This window comes from Heterodontus francisci, unplaced genomic scaffold, assembly GCF_036365525.1.
Source record: "Heterodontus francisci isolate sHetFra1 unplaced genomic scaffold, sHetFra1.hap1 HAP1_SCAFFOLD_684, whole genome shotgun sequence".
Taxonomy (NCBI): Eukaryota; Metazoa; Chordata; class Chondrichthyes; order Heterodontiformes; family Heterodontidae; genus Heterodontus; species Heterodontus francisci.
Genome location: NW_027141619.1, coordinates 580,112 through 601,101, shown reverse-complemented (window position 1 = coordinate 601,101; position 20,990 = coordinate 580,112). Strand labels below are relative to the sequence as shown.

Here is a 20,990-nt window from a genome sequence, read left to right as displayed (position 1 = left end):
CCTCACTTGTTTATAATCTGTGACTTTTCTAATATTTGTCAGTTCCGAAGAAGGGTCACTGAACCGAAACGTTAACTCTGCTTCTCTTTCCACAGATGCTGCCAAACCTGCTGAGTGATTCCATCATTTCTTGTTTTTGTTTCAGATTTCCAGCCTCCGCAGTATTTTGCTTTTATATTTCGAAGGGATGTTGCCTGGACTGGAGAATTGTAAGGATGAGCAAATATTCGATAGAATGTGGTGGCCTCTGTGGAACAGAGGAGGCTGATAGGCGATACAATTGATGAGTATACGCTTCTGATGGCCTAAATAGAGTGAGTCAGAAGGACCTTTTACCCTAAACAGGGAGAGGCAACAATCGGGAGGCATCGACATAAAATAATTTATAGGAGAATTAGAGGAGAGTTGAGGAAAAATTCTTACACCCAGAGGGGGGTGTAGGATCTGGGTCTTAATGTCACTGCCTGAAAGATGGTAGAGTCAGAAATCCTCATCACATTGAAAAAACAAATCTTGGCTTGAAATTGAGGTAACTTAATAGCATAACTTAAAGGCCTCCGGATCAGGCACTGCAAAGCACGATTAAATTAAATAGTCATTTTGTAGTTGGCATGGGTGTTGCATCGAATGGCCGCTTTCCGTGCTGTAAAGTGCTCTCACTCTGTAATGTTAAGCTGAGGTAGTTTGTGTATGGTATTATTTTGAGGAGGTGTATTACTTTGAAGTCGTATGTAAGTTTGACATGTTTTCCTGATCTTCTGTATTAACTGTAAGTGGTGAATTAGCTTGAGGTACTGCATTCTTTTGAGTGGCTTTCTTAGTGTGAGGAAATGTATTCATGTGAGGTGATGTCGTCCTTTGAAGGCAGCATTAGTTTCAGCTGACCTATTATTTTGAGTTACAGTCATTGGGAGATAGAGCACTGAAACAGGCCATTCGGCCGACCAAGTCTGTGCCGACCAACAACCACGCATTTTACTAATCCTACATTAATGCAATATTCCCTACCACATCTCCACCATTCTCCTCCCACCTGCCTACACTAGGGGTAATTTACAATGGCCAATTTACCTTTCAAGCTGCAAGTCTTTGGCTGTTGTCATGTGAGTTTGAAACATTGCCTCAGTCAGAGGGATTGTAGTTGTTTTAATGTTTGTTTCAGCTTCTATCCTGTTGTCTGCACCGTCCAGATTATCCACGGTCACGGCGTGTGGTAAGTCCATTGTACAGAGGAAGGAGCAGCGGAACCCTAGGGCAATAAGACTATTACAGAGGCGAAGCCTTGAGAAAAAGGTGCCCCAAACACGTAAAAAGCCACGAACGGCTCCTCGGCCACCACTTCAAAACGCTCGCGGGTGATGTGAGGACCGCAGCGCATCTGCAACGCAATGCCGGCGAATTCCTGCTGGTACTGGCGCCCGAAGCTGTCGCTCAGCTCCGGGAGGACGCGGATGAGCTTTCCCGGCGTCGATGGTGAGAACTGATGAAATGCACCCCCATCCCCTCTTCTGCCCCCTCCCCTTCCCCCGTCACCTTCCACTTCCCAGCTCCACTCTCCCTGCTCACTCTGCTCCCCCACCCCCTCCCTCCTCGCAACCCCTTCCCAGCTACCCCCTCGCACCATCTTGCTGCTGTGTCCCATTTACCTGCACCCCCTTCCCCCTTATAGCCCCCTTCCAGCTCCCCCTCGTGCCCCCTTCCCTCCACCACTCCCCCTCGCACCCCCTCCTCTCATCGGCATCCTGCTACCCCTGTGTCGGGGCCCTCACAACCCCACTGCCTTGTGGGCGTCTCGGGAGAGACTAAGGCTAAGGGAGTAAACCCTAACAGAAAATACGGAGCGGAACCCCGTAGGCACTCACCTGTCACCTTTGGCATGTTTCCGGCCGTTCCTGCAGCCATACCGGTGCCAAACCTCGTGCTCTGCACGCCTTTGGACCCCACCAGAAAGGCCGAGAGGGCGGTTTTGACGCTTGGGCAACTCTCAACCTCCATACATTCGTCCAGGCATGCGCCATGGAGAGGTCACTCCATAGTCGCCTCACAGCGACCGAAACAACTCAGAAGGCATCCGTTTTGGGTTATAGGTCCAGCTCAATTGGCGTAGAGTTTGGGCGCCACGGGTTGCCTTTGTCGGTGAGAGAGGTCATCGCACCTCACTGGACAGCTACCGCCTGCCTCAAACCGGGCAGCCGCCTGTCAATAAGGTTCTGTCCCGCCACAGTCCAACTGCTTCAATGGGTGCTTGGAGCTCAGGGTCATTGCCCGAAAAGTGGACTGCAACACCGCACCAAACAGCACGAAAAAAGGAAAGAAGGTACCAGCCCTTTGATTTGCGAGCTGGAACGTCAGAACTATCTCTCCTGGCCTGTCAGAAGACCTTACGCAAATCAATGATTCTTGCAAGACGCCATCATTAACAATGAGCTCAGTCGGCACAATGTGAACTTTGCAGCATTTCAGGAGACACGCCTCCCTGCAAGGGAATCTGTAACAGAGCAAGAATACACCTTCTTCTGGTAGGGTAGGGATCCTGAAGAAACAACACAGCGTGGAGTGGGCTTCGCCATCATAAACCCCTTGCTCAGCATGATAGAGCCTCCCTCAAATGGCTCGGAACGCATACTGTCCATCCGACTGCTCACCGCCTCTGGTCCTGTACACCTACTCAGCATCTATGCTCCAACACTCTGGTCCCCATCTGAAGCGAAAGACCAGTTCGACGAGGAACTCCATAATATCATTAGCAGTATCCCCAACACCGAACACATGTTCCTGCTGGGGGCCTTTAATGCCAGGGTTGGTGCTGACCATGACTTATGGCCCTCCTGCCTTTGGCGCTATGGTGTTGTATGGATGAATGAGAATGGACAGAGACTGCTTGAGTTGTGTATCTATCAAACCTCTGCATCACCAACTCGTTCTTTCACACCAAACCCTGTCACCAGGTTTCATGGAGGCAGCCAAGATCACGTCGTTGGCACCAGCTAGACCTCATCGTCACCAAGCGAGCCTCCTTAAACAGTGTTCAAGTCACACGCAGATTCCACAGTGCAGACTGCGATACCGACCACTCCCTGGTGTGCAGCAAGGTTAGACCCAAACCAAAGAAGCTGCATCACTCCAAGCAGAAGGGCCACCCACGCATCAACACGAGCAGAATTTCTTATCCACAGCTGTTGCAACAATTTCGAAATTCACTTGTGAAAGCTGTTCAAAACACTCCCACAGTGGATGCTGAGACCAAGTGGGCCCACATCAGAGACGCCATCTATGACTCAGCATTGACTACCTATGGCAAACGTGTGAAGAGAAATGCAGACTGGTTTCAAGCACATTTTGAAGAGCTGGAACCTGTCATAGGCGCTAAGTGCAATTCACTGCTGAACTACAAGAAAGCCCCCAGCGAGTTAACATCCGTAGCACTTGAAGCAGCCTGAAGCACTGCACAAAGAACAGCCAGGTGCTGCGCAAATGACTACTGGCAACACCTGGGCAGTCACATTCAGCTGGCCTCAGACACCGGAAACATCAGAGGAATGTATGATGGCATGAAGAGAGCTCTTGGGCCAACCATCAAGAAGATCGCCCCCCTCAAATCTAAATCAGGGGACACAATCACTGACCAACGCAAGCAAATGGACCGCTGTGTTGAGCACGACCGAGAACCGTTCTCCAGGGAGAATGTTGTCACTGAGACCGCCCTCAATGCAGCCCAGCCTCTACCAGTCATGGAAGAGCTGGACGTCCAGCCAACAAAATCGGAACTCAGTGATGCCATTGATTCTCTAGCCAGCGGAAAATCCACTGGGAAGGACGGCATTGCCCCTGAAATAATCAAGAGTGCCAAGCCTGCAACACTGTCAGCACTCCATGAACTGCTTTGCCTGTGCTGGGAAGAGGGAGCAGTACCTCAGGGCATGAGCGATGACAATATCATCACCCTCTTTTAAAACGAAGGTGACCGCTGTGACTGCCACAACTACCATGGAATCTCCCTGCTCAGCATAGTGGGGAATGTCTTTGCTCGAGTCGCTATAAACAGGCTCCAGAAACTGGCCGAGCGCTTATACCCTGAGGCACAGTGTGGCTTTCGTGCAGAGAGATCGACCATTGACATGCTGTTCTCCCTTCGTCAGATACAGGAGAAATGCTGTGAACAACAGATGCCCCTCTATGTTGCTTTCATTGATCTCACCAAAGCCTTTGACCTCGTCAGCAGACGTGGTCTCTTCAGACTACTAGAAAAGATAGGATGTCCACCAAAGCTACTAAGTGTTATCACCTCATTCCATGACAATATGAAAGGCACAATTCAACATAGCGGCGCCTCATCAGACCCCTTTCCTATCCCGAGTGGCGTGAAACAGGGCTGTGTTCTCGCACCCACACTTGTTGGGATTTTCTTCTCCTTGCTGCTCTCACATGCGTTCAAGTCTTCAGAAGACGGAATTTTCCTCCACACAAGATCAGAATGCAGGTTGATCAACCTTGCCCGTCCAAGAGTGAAGACCAAAGTACGGACAATCCTCGTCAGGGAACTCCTCTTTGCTGAATATGCTGCTTTAACATCTCACACTGAAGAGTTTCTGCAGATTCTATTCGACAGGTTTGCGCTTGCCGATAACGATTTTGGCCTAACCATCAGCCTCACGAAAACGAACATCATGGGACAGGACGTCAGAAATGCTCAATCCATCAATATCGGCGACCTCGCTCTGGAAGTGGTACAAGAGTTCACCTACCTAGGCCCAACTATCATCAGTAACTTGTCTCTCGATACAAAAATCAACAAGCGCATGGGACAGGCTTCCACTGCTATGTTCAGACTGGCCAAGAGAGTGTGGGAAAATGTCACACTGACACGGAACACAAAAGTCCGAGTCTATCAAGTCTGTGTCCTCAGTGCCTTTCCCTACGGCAGCGAGGCCTGGCCAACATATGTCAGCCAAGAGCGATGTGTCAATTCATTCCATCTTCGCTGGCTCCGGAGAATCCTTGGCATCAGGTGGCAGGACCGTATCTCCAACACAGAAGTCCTCGAGGCGGCCAATGTTCCCAGCTGACACACACTACTCATTAGGCGGTTGAGATAGCTTGACCATGTGAGCCGCATGGAAAATGGCAGAAACCCAAAATACACATTGTACAGCGAGCTCGTCACTGGTATCAGACCCATCAGCCATCCATGTCTCCGCTATAAAGACGTCTTCAAACGCGGCATGAAATCCTGTGACATTGATCACAAGTCGTGGGAGTCAGTCGCCAGCGTCCGCCAGAGCTGGAGGGCAGCCAGAAAGGCGGGGCTAAAGTGTGGCGCGTCGAAGAGACTGAGCATTTGGCAGGGAAAAAGAGAGAAGTGCAAGGGGAGAGCCAACTGCGTAACAGCCCCGACAAACAATTTCTTCTGCAGCACCTGTGGAAGAGTCTGTCACTCTCATTTTGGTCTTCATAGCCACTCCAGGCGCTGCTCCACAAACCACTGACCACCTCCAGGCGCTTACCCAATGTCTCTCGAGAGAAGGAGGCCAAAGAAGAAGAAGAAGAATGTTTGTTTCAGTTGGAAGGGCTGTTTCCGTTGAAGGGTCTGTGTTGGTTCTATTGCCTGTATCGTTTTTGCAGACTGCCAGTTTGCGAGATTGTATTGGTTGGAAGGGCTGCATTCGATGGAGGGGCTGTATCTGTTGGACGGACTATTTCGGTTGGAGGGTTTGCTTCGGATTCAGGGGCTGAATCAGTTCTTGGGGTTAAGTGTTTGAAAGGTTCTACTGCTTTAACATTTTATATTTGTTTTTGGGGCTGCTTTAGATTGAGATGCTGTGTTATATTTTTCATGCTGAAATACTTACTGAAGGGAGTGAGGGTGGAAATCGCAGAGGCACTGGCCACAAATTTTTAGTCTTCCTTACACTCAGGGGTGGTGACAGCATACTGGAGGATCGCAAAATTTACACCCTTGTTCAAAAACAGAAAGAAAAACGGTGTAAAGATAAGCCCGGCAACTACATGCCAGTCAATTAAACTGACTCAATTTGACTTCTGTGGTGCGAAAGCTTCCGGAAGAAAAATAGTAATTCGGGACAAAATCAATAGTCACATGGACAAATGCGAGTTCATTAAGGAAAGCCAGTATCGATATCTTAAGGGAGGTACCAGAGAGAGTTGATGAGGGCACTGCTGTTGCTGTGTTGTACGTGGACTTTCAAAGGGCATTTGACGAAATGCCACAGACTTGTGAGCGAACCTGGAGCTCATGGAGTAAGTGAGAAGGCAGCAACATGGATACGAAAATGGCTGAGTGATAGGGAACAAAGTGTAGTGATTAATGGATGTTTTTCAGGCTGGAGGAAGGTTTGTAGTTGAGTTCCCCAAGGCTCAGTGTTGAGACCCTTGCTTTTTCCTGATATATTGAAGCGTTGTGAACTGTGATGAGGATGACGTGTAACTTCAAAAGGATATGGACAAGTTGGTGGAATGGGCAGACTGGTGGCAGATGACGGTCAATGCAAAGAAATGTGAGGTGATACATTTTGGTCGGAGGAACTTGGAGAGAAAATGTAGAATAAAGGGCACAATGCTAAAGGAGCTGTAGGAGCAGTTGGAACTAGGGGTATATGTGCATAAGTCATTAAAGATGACAGAACAGGTTTAAACAGCAATAAATAAAGCATACAGTAGCCTGGGCTTCATTAGTAGAAGCACAGAGTACAAGAGCAAGGAAGTTCTGTTGAGGTTGCATAAGAGATTATTTCAGCTTCAGCTGGGATATTGCGTCCATTTCTGGGCGCCACATTTGCGGGAAGAGGTAAGGGAATTGGAGAGAGTACAGCGGAGCTTCATGAGAATGCTTCCAGGGATAGGGGGGAACTTTAGCTATGAAGTTGGATTGGAGACGTTGGGACTGTTTTCCTTAGAGTAGAAATGGCTGAGAGGTTACTTGATAAGGGTATTCAAAATCATGAGGGCTGTGGTCAGAGTAGAGAAAGAGAAACTGTTCCCACTCGTGAAAGTATCTAAAACGAGAGGGCACCGATTTAAAGCATTTGGTAAGAAAAGCAATAGCGACATGAGGAAAACTTTTTTTCACGCAGTGAGTGGCTAAGATCTGGAATTTGCTGCCTGACGAAATGGTGGAAGCAGGTTCAATTGAAGCATACAAAATGGAATTGGGCAGTTATATAAAAAAGAAGGATGGAGGGGGTTAGCAGGAGAGGGCATGGAATGGCACTGAGGGAATTGTTCTTTCAGACGGCCAGTGCGGACACGATGGGCCGAATGATACATAACAAAGCGCTATAACAATTCCATGAGTCAGTAATTCTGAGGTTGAGATCTTGTATTAGTTTAATTCACAGTACGTAGTCGCAAGTTACCCAATTTATTCACTTAACTGAATGTGCACAGGTAAGAGGACAGTCAGATAGCTGTCAAGCAGTCCTGATAGAGACACACTAACAGTTGGAATGTGATTACTGAATGATCATAGTTGTGGGAAGGACATTATCGAAACAACATGAGATCTGGAGATGGGACGGATAATGTTTGAAAAAATTATCTCTTTGTTGGAGAATACAACTGCTAATTTTCAAAAGATAATTAATGTGTATCAGAATTGCCCAATCTTTGGAGTTTTTCAAACCACTCTTAGATCGAAATATATTCCATCTCATCAGGGACTGAACTTGATGTCGTGATCTGCTTAATTAAAAAAAAAAATTAAAAGATGTGGCAACTACAATATTCCCATGGAGGTCATACGGTGTATAAATTATAGGCGCTGGGAATGTATCACTTCAGAGTTTAATGCCTGCAACACGACAAGGCAGATAAATTCACAAAGACAATGCGTGAAACATTTGACAGTATCAAAAAAATATATTACCTGATCCTTGTTGTCATTGGTATTCCTGGTAAGAGACGATAACTATTGACATTGTGCAATCTATGCGCGAGCTCATTTCTGGTGACTCATGACTCATAATGTTGCATGCTGATCTAGCGTTCACAGATAAAGAGACACACGAGCAGTGGTGTCATTTCCTTACTTCAAACATCTTGTATAATCTCAGCAACCTCTGTGTTTTAAGGGAGCATTTTTTTAGCAAAGTGAATTCGTTTTCTGCTGTTTGGTAATAATGGTATAAATTGAAAAGTATTGTTATTATTCTGCTTCCGATTGAGCTGCTCCAACAACAACAGATCTTAGTTATTTCTGAAAGTTGAACAGCTGGACAGCATAGTTATAGTATTGTAATCCTTTGCATAATGACTTATTCGTTCCTTCAGTATATTTACTTTAAACATTGTATTTTTTTCCGGGTTGATTAATCCCTGTCCCCGAGCACAATCAATAGAATTTGTTGGTCATGAATGGTGTATTATGTATCTGACAATTATGGACGATGAACCGTTCAGTGGTGCAACTGATAATACCTTGACAAATCAGTTTTATCTATTATTCAGAGTTTTGCACATGTAATCGTCCAGCCTCTACCCTTAGCTTCGTGACATGCATTCCTTTGTGGAACGTCATATATTGCTGAGGAAAATATATCGGGTGTTTATAATACGGGAATCAGAATGTTGGAAACAAATATTAACATTAATAAAATGTGAATGATTAAATTAATATAATATATATATATAGGGCGGCACAGTGGCGCAGCGGTTAGCACTGCAGCCTCACAGCTCCAGCGACCCGGGTTCAATTCTGGGTACTGCCTGTGTGGAGTTTGCAATTTCTCCCTGTGTTTGCGTGCGTTTTATCCGGGTGCTCCGGTTTCCTCCCACAAGCCAAAAGACTTGCAGGTTGGTTGGCCATTATAAATTGCCCTAAGTATAGGTAGGTGGTAGGGAAATATAGGGACAGGTAGGGATGTGGTAGGAATATGGGATTAGTGTAAGATGAGTATAAATGGGTGGTAGATGGTCGGCACAGACTCGGTGGGCCGAAGGGCCTGTTTCAGTGCTGTATCTCTAAACTAAACTATATGAATCCAAGAACAGTGCACGGTACGCTGTGTTGTATAACCAATTTTCTATATTAGTTTAATATCAGGTCTTTTTATTTTAATCAATTACATTTCACTGGAACGAACTCCATTGTTTTTCTTGCATTTTTATGGCCCTCGTACACTGTTCTGGTGCATTACATAATAAGTCAATCTGTACCCATCTGCCCCCTTTCCCTTCTACCCCAAGATGAATTTGGGAATCGTATTCTTATGACTAAAATTCTGCTGCTCATACTTAGCTATGTTGATAGTATTGTTCTACTTAAGTATGTATTCTGCAAGTTTACTAATTATTATTAATGTCTTGAGATACTGCAATGCATACTTCCTCTGTATTATTTATGTTCTCATTATGGATTTGCCTGCAAATTTTGAAACTAGGTTATTGCTTTGCGACTCTATGCTGTTCATTTACAAGTGGAACGTCAGTTTTCCCAGAATTGATCGTTGTAGAATACTACTTTGCGCCCTCCACCAATTTGAGTAAATACTTTGACCCACTAATCCCTGTTTTCTGGGTTTTTGTCAGCTGATTTCTGTCTATTTTGCTATTGTCCCACTTGTTTTGATATTCTTCTTGAGTCTGTTGTGTGGTACCTTATCGAAGGCCGTGGGAAATTCCATATATTCTACTTCTGCTCTCTTACTCTTGTCTATTGTTTCTGATACTTATTCAAACAATTCAGCCAGTTTGCTCTGGTATGACCGTCTGTTTGGAATATGTGCTGACTACTCTATTATGTTCAGTGTTACTATGTGATTTTATGTTACATTTCTGAGTAGGAATTCCATGTCTTTCCTACCACTGACTAAGTGATCTGTAGTTCTTTGAACTTGTTCTGTCACCTGTATTAAATACACGAATCACATTAGCTGTCTCTCAGCCCTCTGACAGTATTCGAAATTCTGATTATAATGAATGAAAAGATAACCGGAGCTCTGCTATCGTTTTCCTATCCTTTTCAAGATTAGTAGATGCAATCCAACCGAACCAGAGAGTTTATCTTTTCTTTGATTACTTGGCAAATATCTCTTCACTTGCTACCTTAAGTGTACTGAGCTTAATTGTTGAATTTAATTGACAATTATATGACATTTTAGTTCCTACAGTCAGAGATATCCCTCCGTTCTTAATATAGGATATTCACCAATATGCAAAGAAAATAGTTGAAGGGTGTCAGCCATGTGATGTAATTTTAGCCTCAGCGTTTTTCATTTTAACCAGTTAACTTATCAGCTATTAAGGACTAAGTTGGTAAAATAATTAAGAAAATAGGCTTGAAAGAAGTATTTTTACACTTTTCTCATATTTCCCCGGCTGAGCCATAACGTGGTTGACGGCCTTGCTTTTAAAGTGGTGCAAAACAACATTTGCATTTTTATCCATATCAGGCTACCCTTGTCTGCCCGAAAGCACAGTGCACCCCAGGAGTCCATAAAGTGATAGTGAATGGGGTCTTACTTGAGAGACACCTTGAGACTGTTACCTGGCTATTCCGCCTCTGACATATTGTGGCGGTACATTCTAAGGGCCCCATCTGGAAAGTGACATTTTGCTTCATTCACTCGCCATGTTACTAGAACTCCTCTCTTATTTTTTGGCTCTGGTCTGGGAATGAAAAATGTCACATCTTCCTGATATGTAACCCTCTGCAGGGACCCTGTTTTACAGTATAGGTGTGTGAATCTCAGGTGTAAACATTGGGATATTCCGTGTTGAAATTACATCACTGTTTGAGTCTTTTCGGGTCTGAGCTACGCAGCCTTTGTGCAGGATACAAGAGAATTCCTTGTTCCAATCCTAATCAGGACTACTCCCTGCCATTTTTTTTCATGATACTTTGTCGATTGTGCTGATGCTATTCTTTTGCCTTCAACTGCAAGAATGTCAGGAAGTCTGCGTCTAATTTCCCAATCTCCCTCGTCTTCTCATGTTCTGTCTCAGATAGTTCCCTTTCCTTACATAATAAAAACAAAGTACTGCAGATGCAGGAAATTTGAAATAAAAAAGAAAGTGCTGGAAAAACTCAACAGGACTGGCAGCGTCTGTGGAGAGAGAATCAGAGTTAATGTTTCAGGTCAGTGACCCTAATTCATCGACTCGCTTACGTGCAGTTCAGGGGACTGGCGGTTCACCAATACTGACAATAAGCTCACCAACTTCAATAGCTACCTTGAGTATACTTCCATCCAGAGCCGAGGAAAAAATCTGCGACATTCCCTAAATTGCTCCACATCCATTCCATCATGTTGTGGCAACGATATCTGCCACACAATACGTCTCAAAGGTGTTCATTATATCTCAGCCGAAATGTTCCTTCCACTGTGTTCAACCTGGCCCTCAGCTGTGTTTATCCATTTTCCCGAGTTACTGCCTTCACCTCTTCCTTCCTTTTCTGACATTAGAACGTTCTTCTTGACCTCACCTTTCATTCCATACTAAAATCAACATCGTCCAACATTTATGACACATCCGGCTAAGTGCACAGCCAACCATGAATTATAGTCCCCTCTCATCGCCTGTCTCCTTGTGATACACAGCTGGCAGGCTGGTCCACACCTCTGGGGTCTATGCCCCATCCTGTGTCTCTGTTCAGGGCCAGTGGAGCATTCTGCTCTTTGTCACATTTTTCCATGTGCACTTCTCCCTCGGTTAGAGCACTGAGCATAAGGGAGGCGGTGGCGTCGTGGTAATGTCCCTGGGCTAATAATCTAGAGGCCAGGATAGTATTTCATTTCCAATCTCACCAAGGCAGATAGTAAAACCTGAATTCAATACTTAAATCTGTTGTTAAATGCTCGTCCCTTAGTTAAAAGCTACAGATTGGAGCGTAGCTAAAGTAATCCCGCTATTTAAAAAAGGAGTAAGAGAGAAAACAGGGAATTTTAGAGCAGTCAGCCTGACGTCGGTAATCTGGAAAATTCTAGAGTCCATTATCAAAGATTTTATGGCAGAGCATTTGGAGAACAGTGGTATAATAGGAAGAGTCAGCATGGATTAACGAAAGGGATATCATGCTTGACAAATCTACAAGAATTCTTCGAGGTTGTCACTAGTAGAGTTGATGAGGGACAGCCAGTGGATGCTGTTTATTTGGACTTTCAGAAGGTTTTCGACAAACCCCCATGTAAGAGGTTAACGTGTAAAATTGAAGCGCATTGTGTTGGAGGTCGTGTATTGCGATGGATAGAAAATTGGTTGGCAGACAGGAAAGAAACAGTAGGAATAAGCGGGCCTTTTTTATTCTGAATGGCAGGCAGTGACTGGTGTGGTACCACAGGGATTAGTGCTAGCACCCCAGCTAATCACAATATATATGAATGACTTAGATGAGGGAACTAAATGTAATATCTTCAAATTTGCAGATGACGCAAAACTGGCTGGTAGGGTGAGTTGTGAGGAGGATGCAGAAAGGCTTCAGGGTGATTTGGACAAGTTGTGTGAGTGGGCTAATGCATGGCAGATGCAGTACAATGTGGATAAATGTGAGATTATCCACTTTGGTAGCAAAAGCAGGGAGGCAGATTATTATCTGAACGGCTATAAACTGAGAGAGGGGAATATGCAGCGAGACATGGGTGTCATCGTACATCAGTCGCTGAAGGTAAGCATGCAGGTGCAACAGGTTGTAAAAAGGTAAATGGTATGTTGGCCTTCATAGCGAGAGGATTCAAGTACAGGAGCAGGGATGTCTTGCTGCAATTATGCAGGGCCTTGGTGAGGCCACACCTGGAATATTGTGGCTGTTTTGGTCTCCTTATCTGATGAAGGGTGCTCTTGCTACAGAGGGAGTGCAGTGAAGGTTTACCACACTGATTCCTGAGATGGCGGGACTGACATATGAGGAGAGATTGAGTTGGTTAGGATTATATTCGCTGGAGTTCACAAGACTGAGGGGGGTGGGGATCTCATAGAAACCTATAAAATTCTAACAGGACTTGTCAGGGTAGATACAGCACGGGTGTTCCCGATAGTGGGGGAGTCATAGTCCAAGTATACAGTGTAAACCTTTCAGGACTGAGATGAGGAGACATTTCTTCGTCCAGAGAATAGTGATCCTGTGGAATTCGCTGCCACAGAAAACAGTTGAGGCCAAAACATTGTATGTTTACAAGGAGTTACATATAGCTCTTGGGGCAAAAGGGAGCAAAGGATATATGGGGGTAGGTAGCGGGAACTGGTTACTTCGTTGGATGAATAGCCATGATCATAATCAATGGTGGAGCAGGCTCGAAGGGCCGAATGGCCGATTACTACTCCTTTTTTCTATGTTTCTATGTCCATTAGTGGTCATAAAACCCATCTGGTTCACTGACGTGCTTTATGGCAAGAGTTCTGCTGTCCTTACCTGGTTTGATCTCCTGTGACTCCAAACCTACAGAAATGTGGCCGCCTTTTTAATGTCCTCTGAAATCGTTGGAGAAGCCACTCAGGCCCAGAGCAATTAAGGATGGGCAATATATATTGGCCCAGCCAATGAAGTCCATATATCGCAACTACATTTTTAAAAAAACTTTGCACTTTCTTTGGATCCGTCCTCTTTAATTGTCCCATTCACCTCCCACCATAATCAGATTTGTCGGTCACTCACTCTTGCCCTCCACCTGATCAGAGATTTGTTCCTTCCTCCCCATGCCCCACTATTCCAGGGCTCAATCATTGCTTAAAAGCTGTTAATTGTAAGATCTGATAAGATAGGATTTTTTTCTTCCCCGTGGAAAATGGGAACAGAATTGGCAGCCTAATGCTTATTATGAATCGACTTTATTGTGATAAAGGTAAGGACAAGTTTGTTAAGATTTCAGATAAACCATAGCCACAAACTCAGGCAGTAATTAACATTCTAACACAGAAACTACCGTATTTCAGCTTGGACTTCAGTGTACATGACTCTTCCTCATGCAGCATTTGGTCTTCAAGTTTTCCTTGTCTGTCTTTCTGTCATCTCTTGTTGTTGTTCAAAAATTCCCTGCCGTACGTTACCAAAGACAGAACTTATTTTATGCTGGCAATGTTCCAGTTATCCCTCCCCTCTCCCAATCACTGATTAGTCTTGCAACAAAAGGTGCCATTGTTAACCAAACAAGGATCATTTTGTGATGGTTGCTAATCTTTAGGATGTGTGCAATAAGCACCCCTTTGCGTTGACTACTTTATCTCAATGCTTTTACGTTTTGAGGTTCCTATATCATGAAAAGACAAATCTACACAGAAGCTGTTTTCACTGCCTGCTCTCCATGTCTCACCCTTGTCCTGCAAGTAAGCATCGTAAACTTCACATAATCACCAGGATCCCACTGCCTTGACACCCTGTCTATAATGTCCCCTATTTCCTCAGTTTTCCACGTTAACCATATTACAATGAAGTGTTCTACTAAACTTAAAAGAATATATTATGATTTCAATATAATTGGTATTTTATAGTAGCCTGATTTTAGCTATTATTACCCTGGTTAGTAACGTTTAGTTACCTAATAATCTTACATCATCTATTATATCTTACGGTTCTGCTGAAATCCTTTGTGCCTGATACGTTTACTATTTTGCCCCTTATCTCTCTCACACTCTCTCTCTCTCTCTCTCTCTCTCTCTCTCTCTCCACAGATGTTGCCGAATTGCTGAGAGTTATCAGCATTCTCTTTTTCATTATCAGATTTACTGGAGTTTATATATTTTTCTTTTACTCACATATTATTTACGCAGGGCTTTCATATAAACAGGGTGAGTTTCAGAGTTCTGACTCCACATTCTGTTTCTATCATCCTTGTCAAGTACCCAGAGCTGAAGTCAACCTCATCAAAAGGACTTCCAGTCCGCCACGAAAGACTCTGGAGCTGGTCTGAATGCCAGGGCGCAACATCAATGACCTTGGTGTATGTGGGCTAGCAGACAAAGTTTTGGGGGAGGGGATCCAATTCCTAACACTAGATGGGAAGAGTGTGGTGACATTTCTGATCACTAGGTTGTCTATTACCAACACACGTAGGGGTCTCCCATCATGGAGTGTGGTCTTTGCTTGGACAGCGCAAGGCAGAGTGTCTAATCTCGATCCTTGGGGTTGTGCTCCCTGTTCTGGAGCAGGGACCAATTCTGGGAACATGGAGAGGGACAGGGAGAGTGTCACATCCACAAGTTAGGGAGGGTGCTCCTATCCTGGATCATGGTCCCTGTTCGGGGAAGCAAAGCAGGTGGGTGAATCCTCGGATCAAATACATGATGCGGTTATCTGTTTCTAGTGCCATCCTGTACCGACAGAGGTCTGATCACCGAGAGGATCTCCGAAGTTGGAGAGAGGGCCGACTCCAGGAATTAGGTCCTTTCGTGAGTAAGATTCCACTCTGGTGTCACGTTGTGTCTAGAGGGGTGGGGTCCAATCCTTGAGGGTTACAGAGCCCGGGTGTTGGGGGACGGGGGGAGTCATGTTATGAACCCTGGGCGTGTTCGATATTCCAGGGTGATATCCTTTCTTGTATCAGGGGACGCTTCTGGAAGCTAATCCCAGGTCTCTTTGAGTAGTTGTGTGGTCAAATGCGGAAGCCCACCTGGCCAGTGTTAAACCTGTAAATCAGAATAATTAGAGACTTCCAACCTCATTAAAATATTTAACCTGACTACCCGCCTGATGGGTGAGGTAGTCTTCCGGACCCCTGTCCGACTCCATTAAACCCAGAACTGGTCGTACAAATGGCGGATTGTGACTGGGGCTGAGATATTTAAAATATTAACCCCTCAGCCGCCTTAACCATACCTCGTTTTGGTGCTTAAACCCTGCCCTTTCTGTCTGTTTGAAGTTTTTTTTTTAGAATTAGAATATTACAGCGCAGTACAGGCCCTTCGGCCCTCGATGTTGCGCCGATCATCTGACCTACACTATTCCATTTACATCCATATGTCTATCCAATGACCACTTAAATGCCCTTAAAGTTGGCGAGTCTACTACTGTTGCAGGCAGGGCGTTCCACGCCCCTACTACTCTCTGCGTAAAGAAACTACCTCTGACATCTGTCCTATATCTTTCACCCCTCAACTTAAAGCTATGTCCCCTCGTGTATGCCATCCTCATCCGAGGAAAAAGACTCTCACTATCCACCCTATCTAACCCTCTGATTATCTTGTATGTCTCTATTAAGTCACCTCTCCTCCTCCTTCTCTCTAACGAAAACAACCCCAAGTCCCTCAGCCTTTCCTCGTAAGACCTTCCTTCCATACCAGGCAACATCCTAGTAAATCTCCTCTGCACCCTTTCCAAAGCTTCGACATCCTTCCTATAATGCGGTGACCAGAACTGCACGCAATACTCCAGGTGCGGCCTCACCAGAGTTTTGTACAGCTGCATCATGACCCCGTGGCTCTGAAACTCGATCCCCCTACTAATAAAGGCTAACACACCATATGCCTTCTTAACAGCCCTATTAACCTGGGTAGCAACTTTCAGGGATTTATGTACCTGGATACCAAGATCTCTCTGCTCATCTACACTACCAAGAATCTTCCCATTAGCCCAGTACTCTGCATTGCTGTTACTCCTTCCAAAGTGAATCACCTCACACTTCTCCGCATTAAACTCCATTTGCCATCTCTCAGCCCAGCTCTGCAGCCTATCTATGTCCCTCTGTACCCTACAACACCCTTCGACACTATCCACAACTCCACCGACCTTCGTGTCATCCGCAAATTTACTAACCCACCCTTCTACACCCTCATCCAGGTCGTTTATAAAAATGACAAACAGCAGTGGCCCCAAAACAGAACCTTGCGGTACACCACTAGTAACTAAACTCCAGGATGAACATTTGCCATCAACCACCACCCTCTGTCTTCTTTCAGCTAGCCAATTTCTGATCCAAAGCTCTAAATCACCTTCAACCCCATACTTCCGTATTTTCTGCAATAGCCTACCGTGGGGAACCTTATCAAACGCCTTACTGAAATCCATATACACCACATCCACGGCTTTACCCTCATCCACCTGTTTGGTCACCTTCTCGAAAAACTCAATAAGGTTTGTGAGGCACGACCTACCTTTCACAAAACCGTGCTGACTATCGCAAATCAACTTATTCTTTTCAAGATGATTATAAATCCTGTCTATTATAACCTTTTCCAACATTTTACCCACAACCGAAGTAAGGCTCACAGGTCTATAATTACCAGGGCTGTCTCTACTCCCCTTCTTGAACAAGGGGACAACATTTGCTATCCTCCAGTCCTCCGGCACTACTCCTGTCGACAATGACGACTTGAAGATCAACAACAACGGCTCTGCAATCTCCTCCCTGGCTTCCCAGAGAATCCTAGGATAAATCCCATCTGGCCCAGGGGACTTATCTATTTTCACTCTTTCCAAAATTGCTAACACCTCCTCCTTGTGAATCTCAATCCCATCTAGCCTAGTAGGCTGTATCTCAGTAATCTCCTCGGCAACATTTTCTTTCTCTACTGTAAATACTGACGAAAAATATTCATTTAACGCTTCCCCTATCTCCTCTGATTCCGCACACAACTTCCCACTACTATCCTTGATTGGCCCTGTTCTAACTCTTATCATTCGTTTATTCCTGATATACCTATAGAAAGCCCTAGGGGTTTCTTTGATCCTATCCGCCAATGACTTCTCGTGTCCTCTCCTTGCTCTTCTTAGCCCTCCCTTTAGATCCTTCCTGGCTAGCTTGAAACTCTCAAGCGCCCTAACTGAGCCTTCACGTCTCATCCTAACATAAGCCGCCCTCTTCCTCTTGACAAGCGCTTCAACTTCTTTAGTAAACCACGGCTCCCTTGCTCGACAACTTCTTCCCTGCCTGACAGGTACATACTTATCAAGGACACGCATTAGCTGCTCCTTGAATAAGCTCCACATTTCGTTTGTGCCCATCCCCTGCAGTTTCCTTCCCCATCCTACACATCCTAAATCTTGCCTAATCGCGGCATAATTTCCTTTCCCCCAGCTATAATTCTTGCCCTGCGGTATATACCTGTCCCTGCCCATCGCTAAGGTAAACCTAACCGAATTGTGATCACTATCGCCAAAGTGCTCACCTACATCTAAATCGAACACCTGGCCGGGTTCATTACCCAGTACCAAATCCAATGTGGCATCGCCCCTGGTTGGCCTGTCCACATACTGTGTCAGAAAACCCTCCTGCACACACTGGACAAAAACAGACCCATCTAAAGTACTCGAACTATAGTATTTCCAGTCAATATTTGGAAAGTTAAAGTCCCCCATAACCACTACCCTGTTACTCTCGCTCCTGTCGAGAATCATCTTCGCTATCCTTTCCTCTACATCTCTGGAACTATTCGGAGGTCTATAGAAAACTCCCAACAGGGTGACCTCTCCTCTCCTGTTTCTAACCTCGGCCCATACTACCTCAGTAGACGAGTCCTCAAACGTCCTTTCTGCCGCTGTAATACTTTCCTTGATTAACAATGCCACACCCCCCCCCCTCTTTTACCCTCTTCTCTGTTCTTTCTGAAACATCTAAATCCCGGAACCTGCAACATCCATTCCTGCCCCTGCTCTACCCATGTCTCCGAAATGGCCACAACATCAGGATCCCAGGTACCAACCCATGCTGCAAGCTCACCCACCTTATTCCGGATGCTCCTGGCATTGATGTAGACACACTTTAAACCAAGTTCTTGCTTGCCAGTGCCCTCTTGCGTCCCTGTAACCTTATCCCCTACCTCACTACTCTCAACAGCCTGTACACTGGCACTGCAATTTAGGTTCCCATTCCCCTGCTGATTTAGTTTAAACCCCCCCGAAGAGCACTAACAAATCTCCCCCCCAGGATATTGATCAGTTAAATTCCAGTCTCTTTTTCCCTTTTCCCTCTTGCAGTTAATTTATTGGCGATTGTGATCCTGTCACGGAGAAAATGTGGCCTCTCCACCTGCACCACTCGCTATCTGGTCACCATGGCAACGGCGGATCTGCTGGTCATCATTAATGATCTCATACTGTACCGGATAAATTGTTATTATTTCCTTGGCTCTTTCCTGAAAATCACCTCCGTGTGTAGTCTCATCGCTGTTTTTATTAGTGCAAGTACGGACTGTTCTGTCTGGTTCACTGTCACTTTCACCTTTGATCGATTTGTGGCCATTTGTTGTCAGAAGCTGAAAACAAAGTATTGCACCAAGAAAACTGCAACTGTGGTACTAGCAACAACCTGCATTCTGCTTTGTTTAAAAAACGTTCCCATTTACTTTGTTTATGAACCTGTAGAAATAATAGCAAATGTAGCGTGGTTGTGCTATCCAATTCCAAGCTATTTTACAGAGCCCGGATGGGTGGGATTTGACTGGTTTGATAAGGTTTTATCTCCATTGCTACCATTCGCTTCCATTCTGTTTCTCAACGCTTTAACAGTCAGACACATTTTAGTGGCCAGTCGAGTCCGCAGGGGACTAAGGTGCCAGAGTAAGACGCTAAATTACAGTGACCCAGAGATGGAGAGCAGAAGGAAGTCTGTGATTTTACTCTTCACCATTTCTGGCAGTTTCATAATTTTGTGGTTAGTGTATGTTATACAGTTCTTATATTATATAATTGCAGCGAAAGATCCCAGGGAGTACAGTGATTCTGAATATATATTTCAAAAAGTCAGATCTATGTTGCGGAACTTAAACTGTTGCACAAACACATTTATTTATGCAGCAACTCAATCAAAATTCAGAGAGCAGATCAAAATCGCAGTGACATTTCCAGTTACTTCAATTATGAAGTTAAAGAATAAACGTAACAACTGACGGAAGCTCAGAGACATGTCCCTGTGTTTCCAGTCCATGGAAGCAATTCTGATAGCCAACGCACAAGTGGTGACCGATAGGAAGATGACCCCGCTCACCTTGCAAATTACTGCCCAATCTCCAAGGATCCTTTTCTGTCCAACGTCCTTGAACATGATGTCGCCTCTTATATCCATGCAGATCTCTCCTGCAGCTCCATATTTTTATCCCTCCAATCAGGTTTCCACACCTGTCGCAGTACCATGGCTCCAGTCAAAATAACAAATGCCATCCTAAGTGGCTGTGACATATTTTAACTATTCCTCCACGTCCTCCTCGATCTGCCTGCTGCCTTTGAAACAGTTTACTGCACCATCGCCCTCCAAAGCCTTTCCACTGTCGGATAGCGGGGTGAAATTGCACTGCCCTTCTTCCATTCGTATATATCTAACCCCATCCAGGATGTCACTTGCAATGTCTTTAGTACCTGCTCTGCTGTCTCTTTAAGATCTATCTTGGCTACACCTTTCACCCCAATAACAGACTGATCCTGAGCTGGAGTGTTTACAAACCCGGTGACATATTTAACCCCAATGAACTCCTGACCAAATATCCTTTCCGTCATTAACATCGCCTATGTCCAGCTCCATCACATTACTGTCTGCTATCGTTGATTCAGCTCAATTGTTGCGGAAAACATCATCCCAGACTTTGTTTCCGCTAGTCTTGATAATTCCAAAACATTCCTGGCCTGTCTTCCACATTCTGACATATGCAAACATGAGGTCACCAACATCCTGCTGCCCACGTTCTAATTTTCACCAAATCCCAGTATTGCATCTCGTTCTGTGCTCGCTGACCTGCATTGTCTCGATTTGAAACTGTTCATCACTGTTTTCAAATCCCTCCTTGACCTCGATTCTATCATTTTAATCTCCTCCAGCACTACATCCCTCCCAATCTCTGTATTTTCCTCCAGCCCCTTCAACGATCCATGTCTCTTTGACCTCGTCCAGCCGTACAAGCGTTTCTACCTCTTTAATCTCCTCCAGCACGACAACAGCTTTTCCTTCAGCAAAAACCCATTCCACTTACAGGGACCCAATATTTGATGTTCAAGTGACAGTACTGTCAAAAGTCCATTTGCAATGGGTAATTGTCAAAATGCGAAGATTAGCATCATAGAATCCCACGAGCCTTTGTAACTCAACTTTTAAAATAGGAACACTCTGGGAACTGAA

The 20,990-nt window shown here is 45.0% G+C and overlaps 1 protein-coding gene across 1 annotated transcript; it reads left to right on the top strand.

Annotated features, from left to right (window-relative positions):
- The first annotated feature begins 1,388 nt into the window (after window positions 1–1,388).
- On the top strand, window positions 1,389–19,770 carry LOC137364180 (probable G-protein coupled receptor 139). The gene is made up of 2 exons (XM_068027564.1): window positions 1,389–1,473; window positions 18,860–19,770. The coding sequence occupies exons 1-2, from the start codon at window positions 1,389–1,391 to the stop codon at window positions 19,768–19,770; spliced, it is 996 nt and encodes a 331-aa protein (XP_067883665.1).
- Window positions 19,771–20,990: the final 1,220 nt, after the last annotated feature.

Coding starts and splice junctions, on each gene's coding strand:
- LOC137364180 (XM_068027564.1), top strand. CDS start 1,389: ATGCCGGCGAATTCCTGCTGGTACTGGCGCCCGAAGCTGTCGCTCAGC. Junction 1,474..18,859: donor GAGCTTTCCCGGCGTCGATG/GTGAGAACTGAT, acceptor TCCCTCTTGCAG/TTAATTTATTGGCGATTGTG.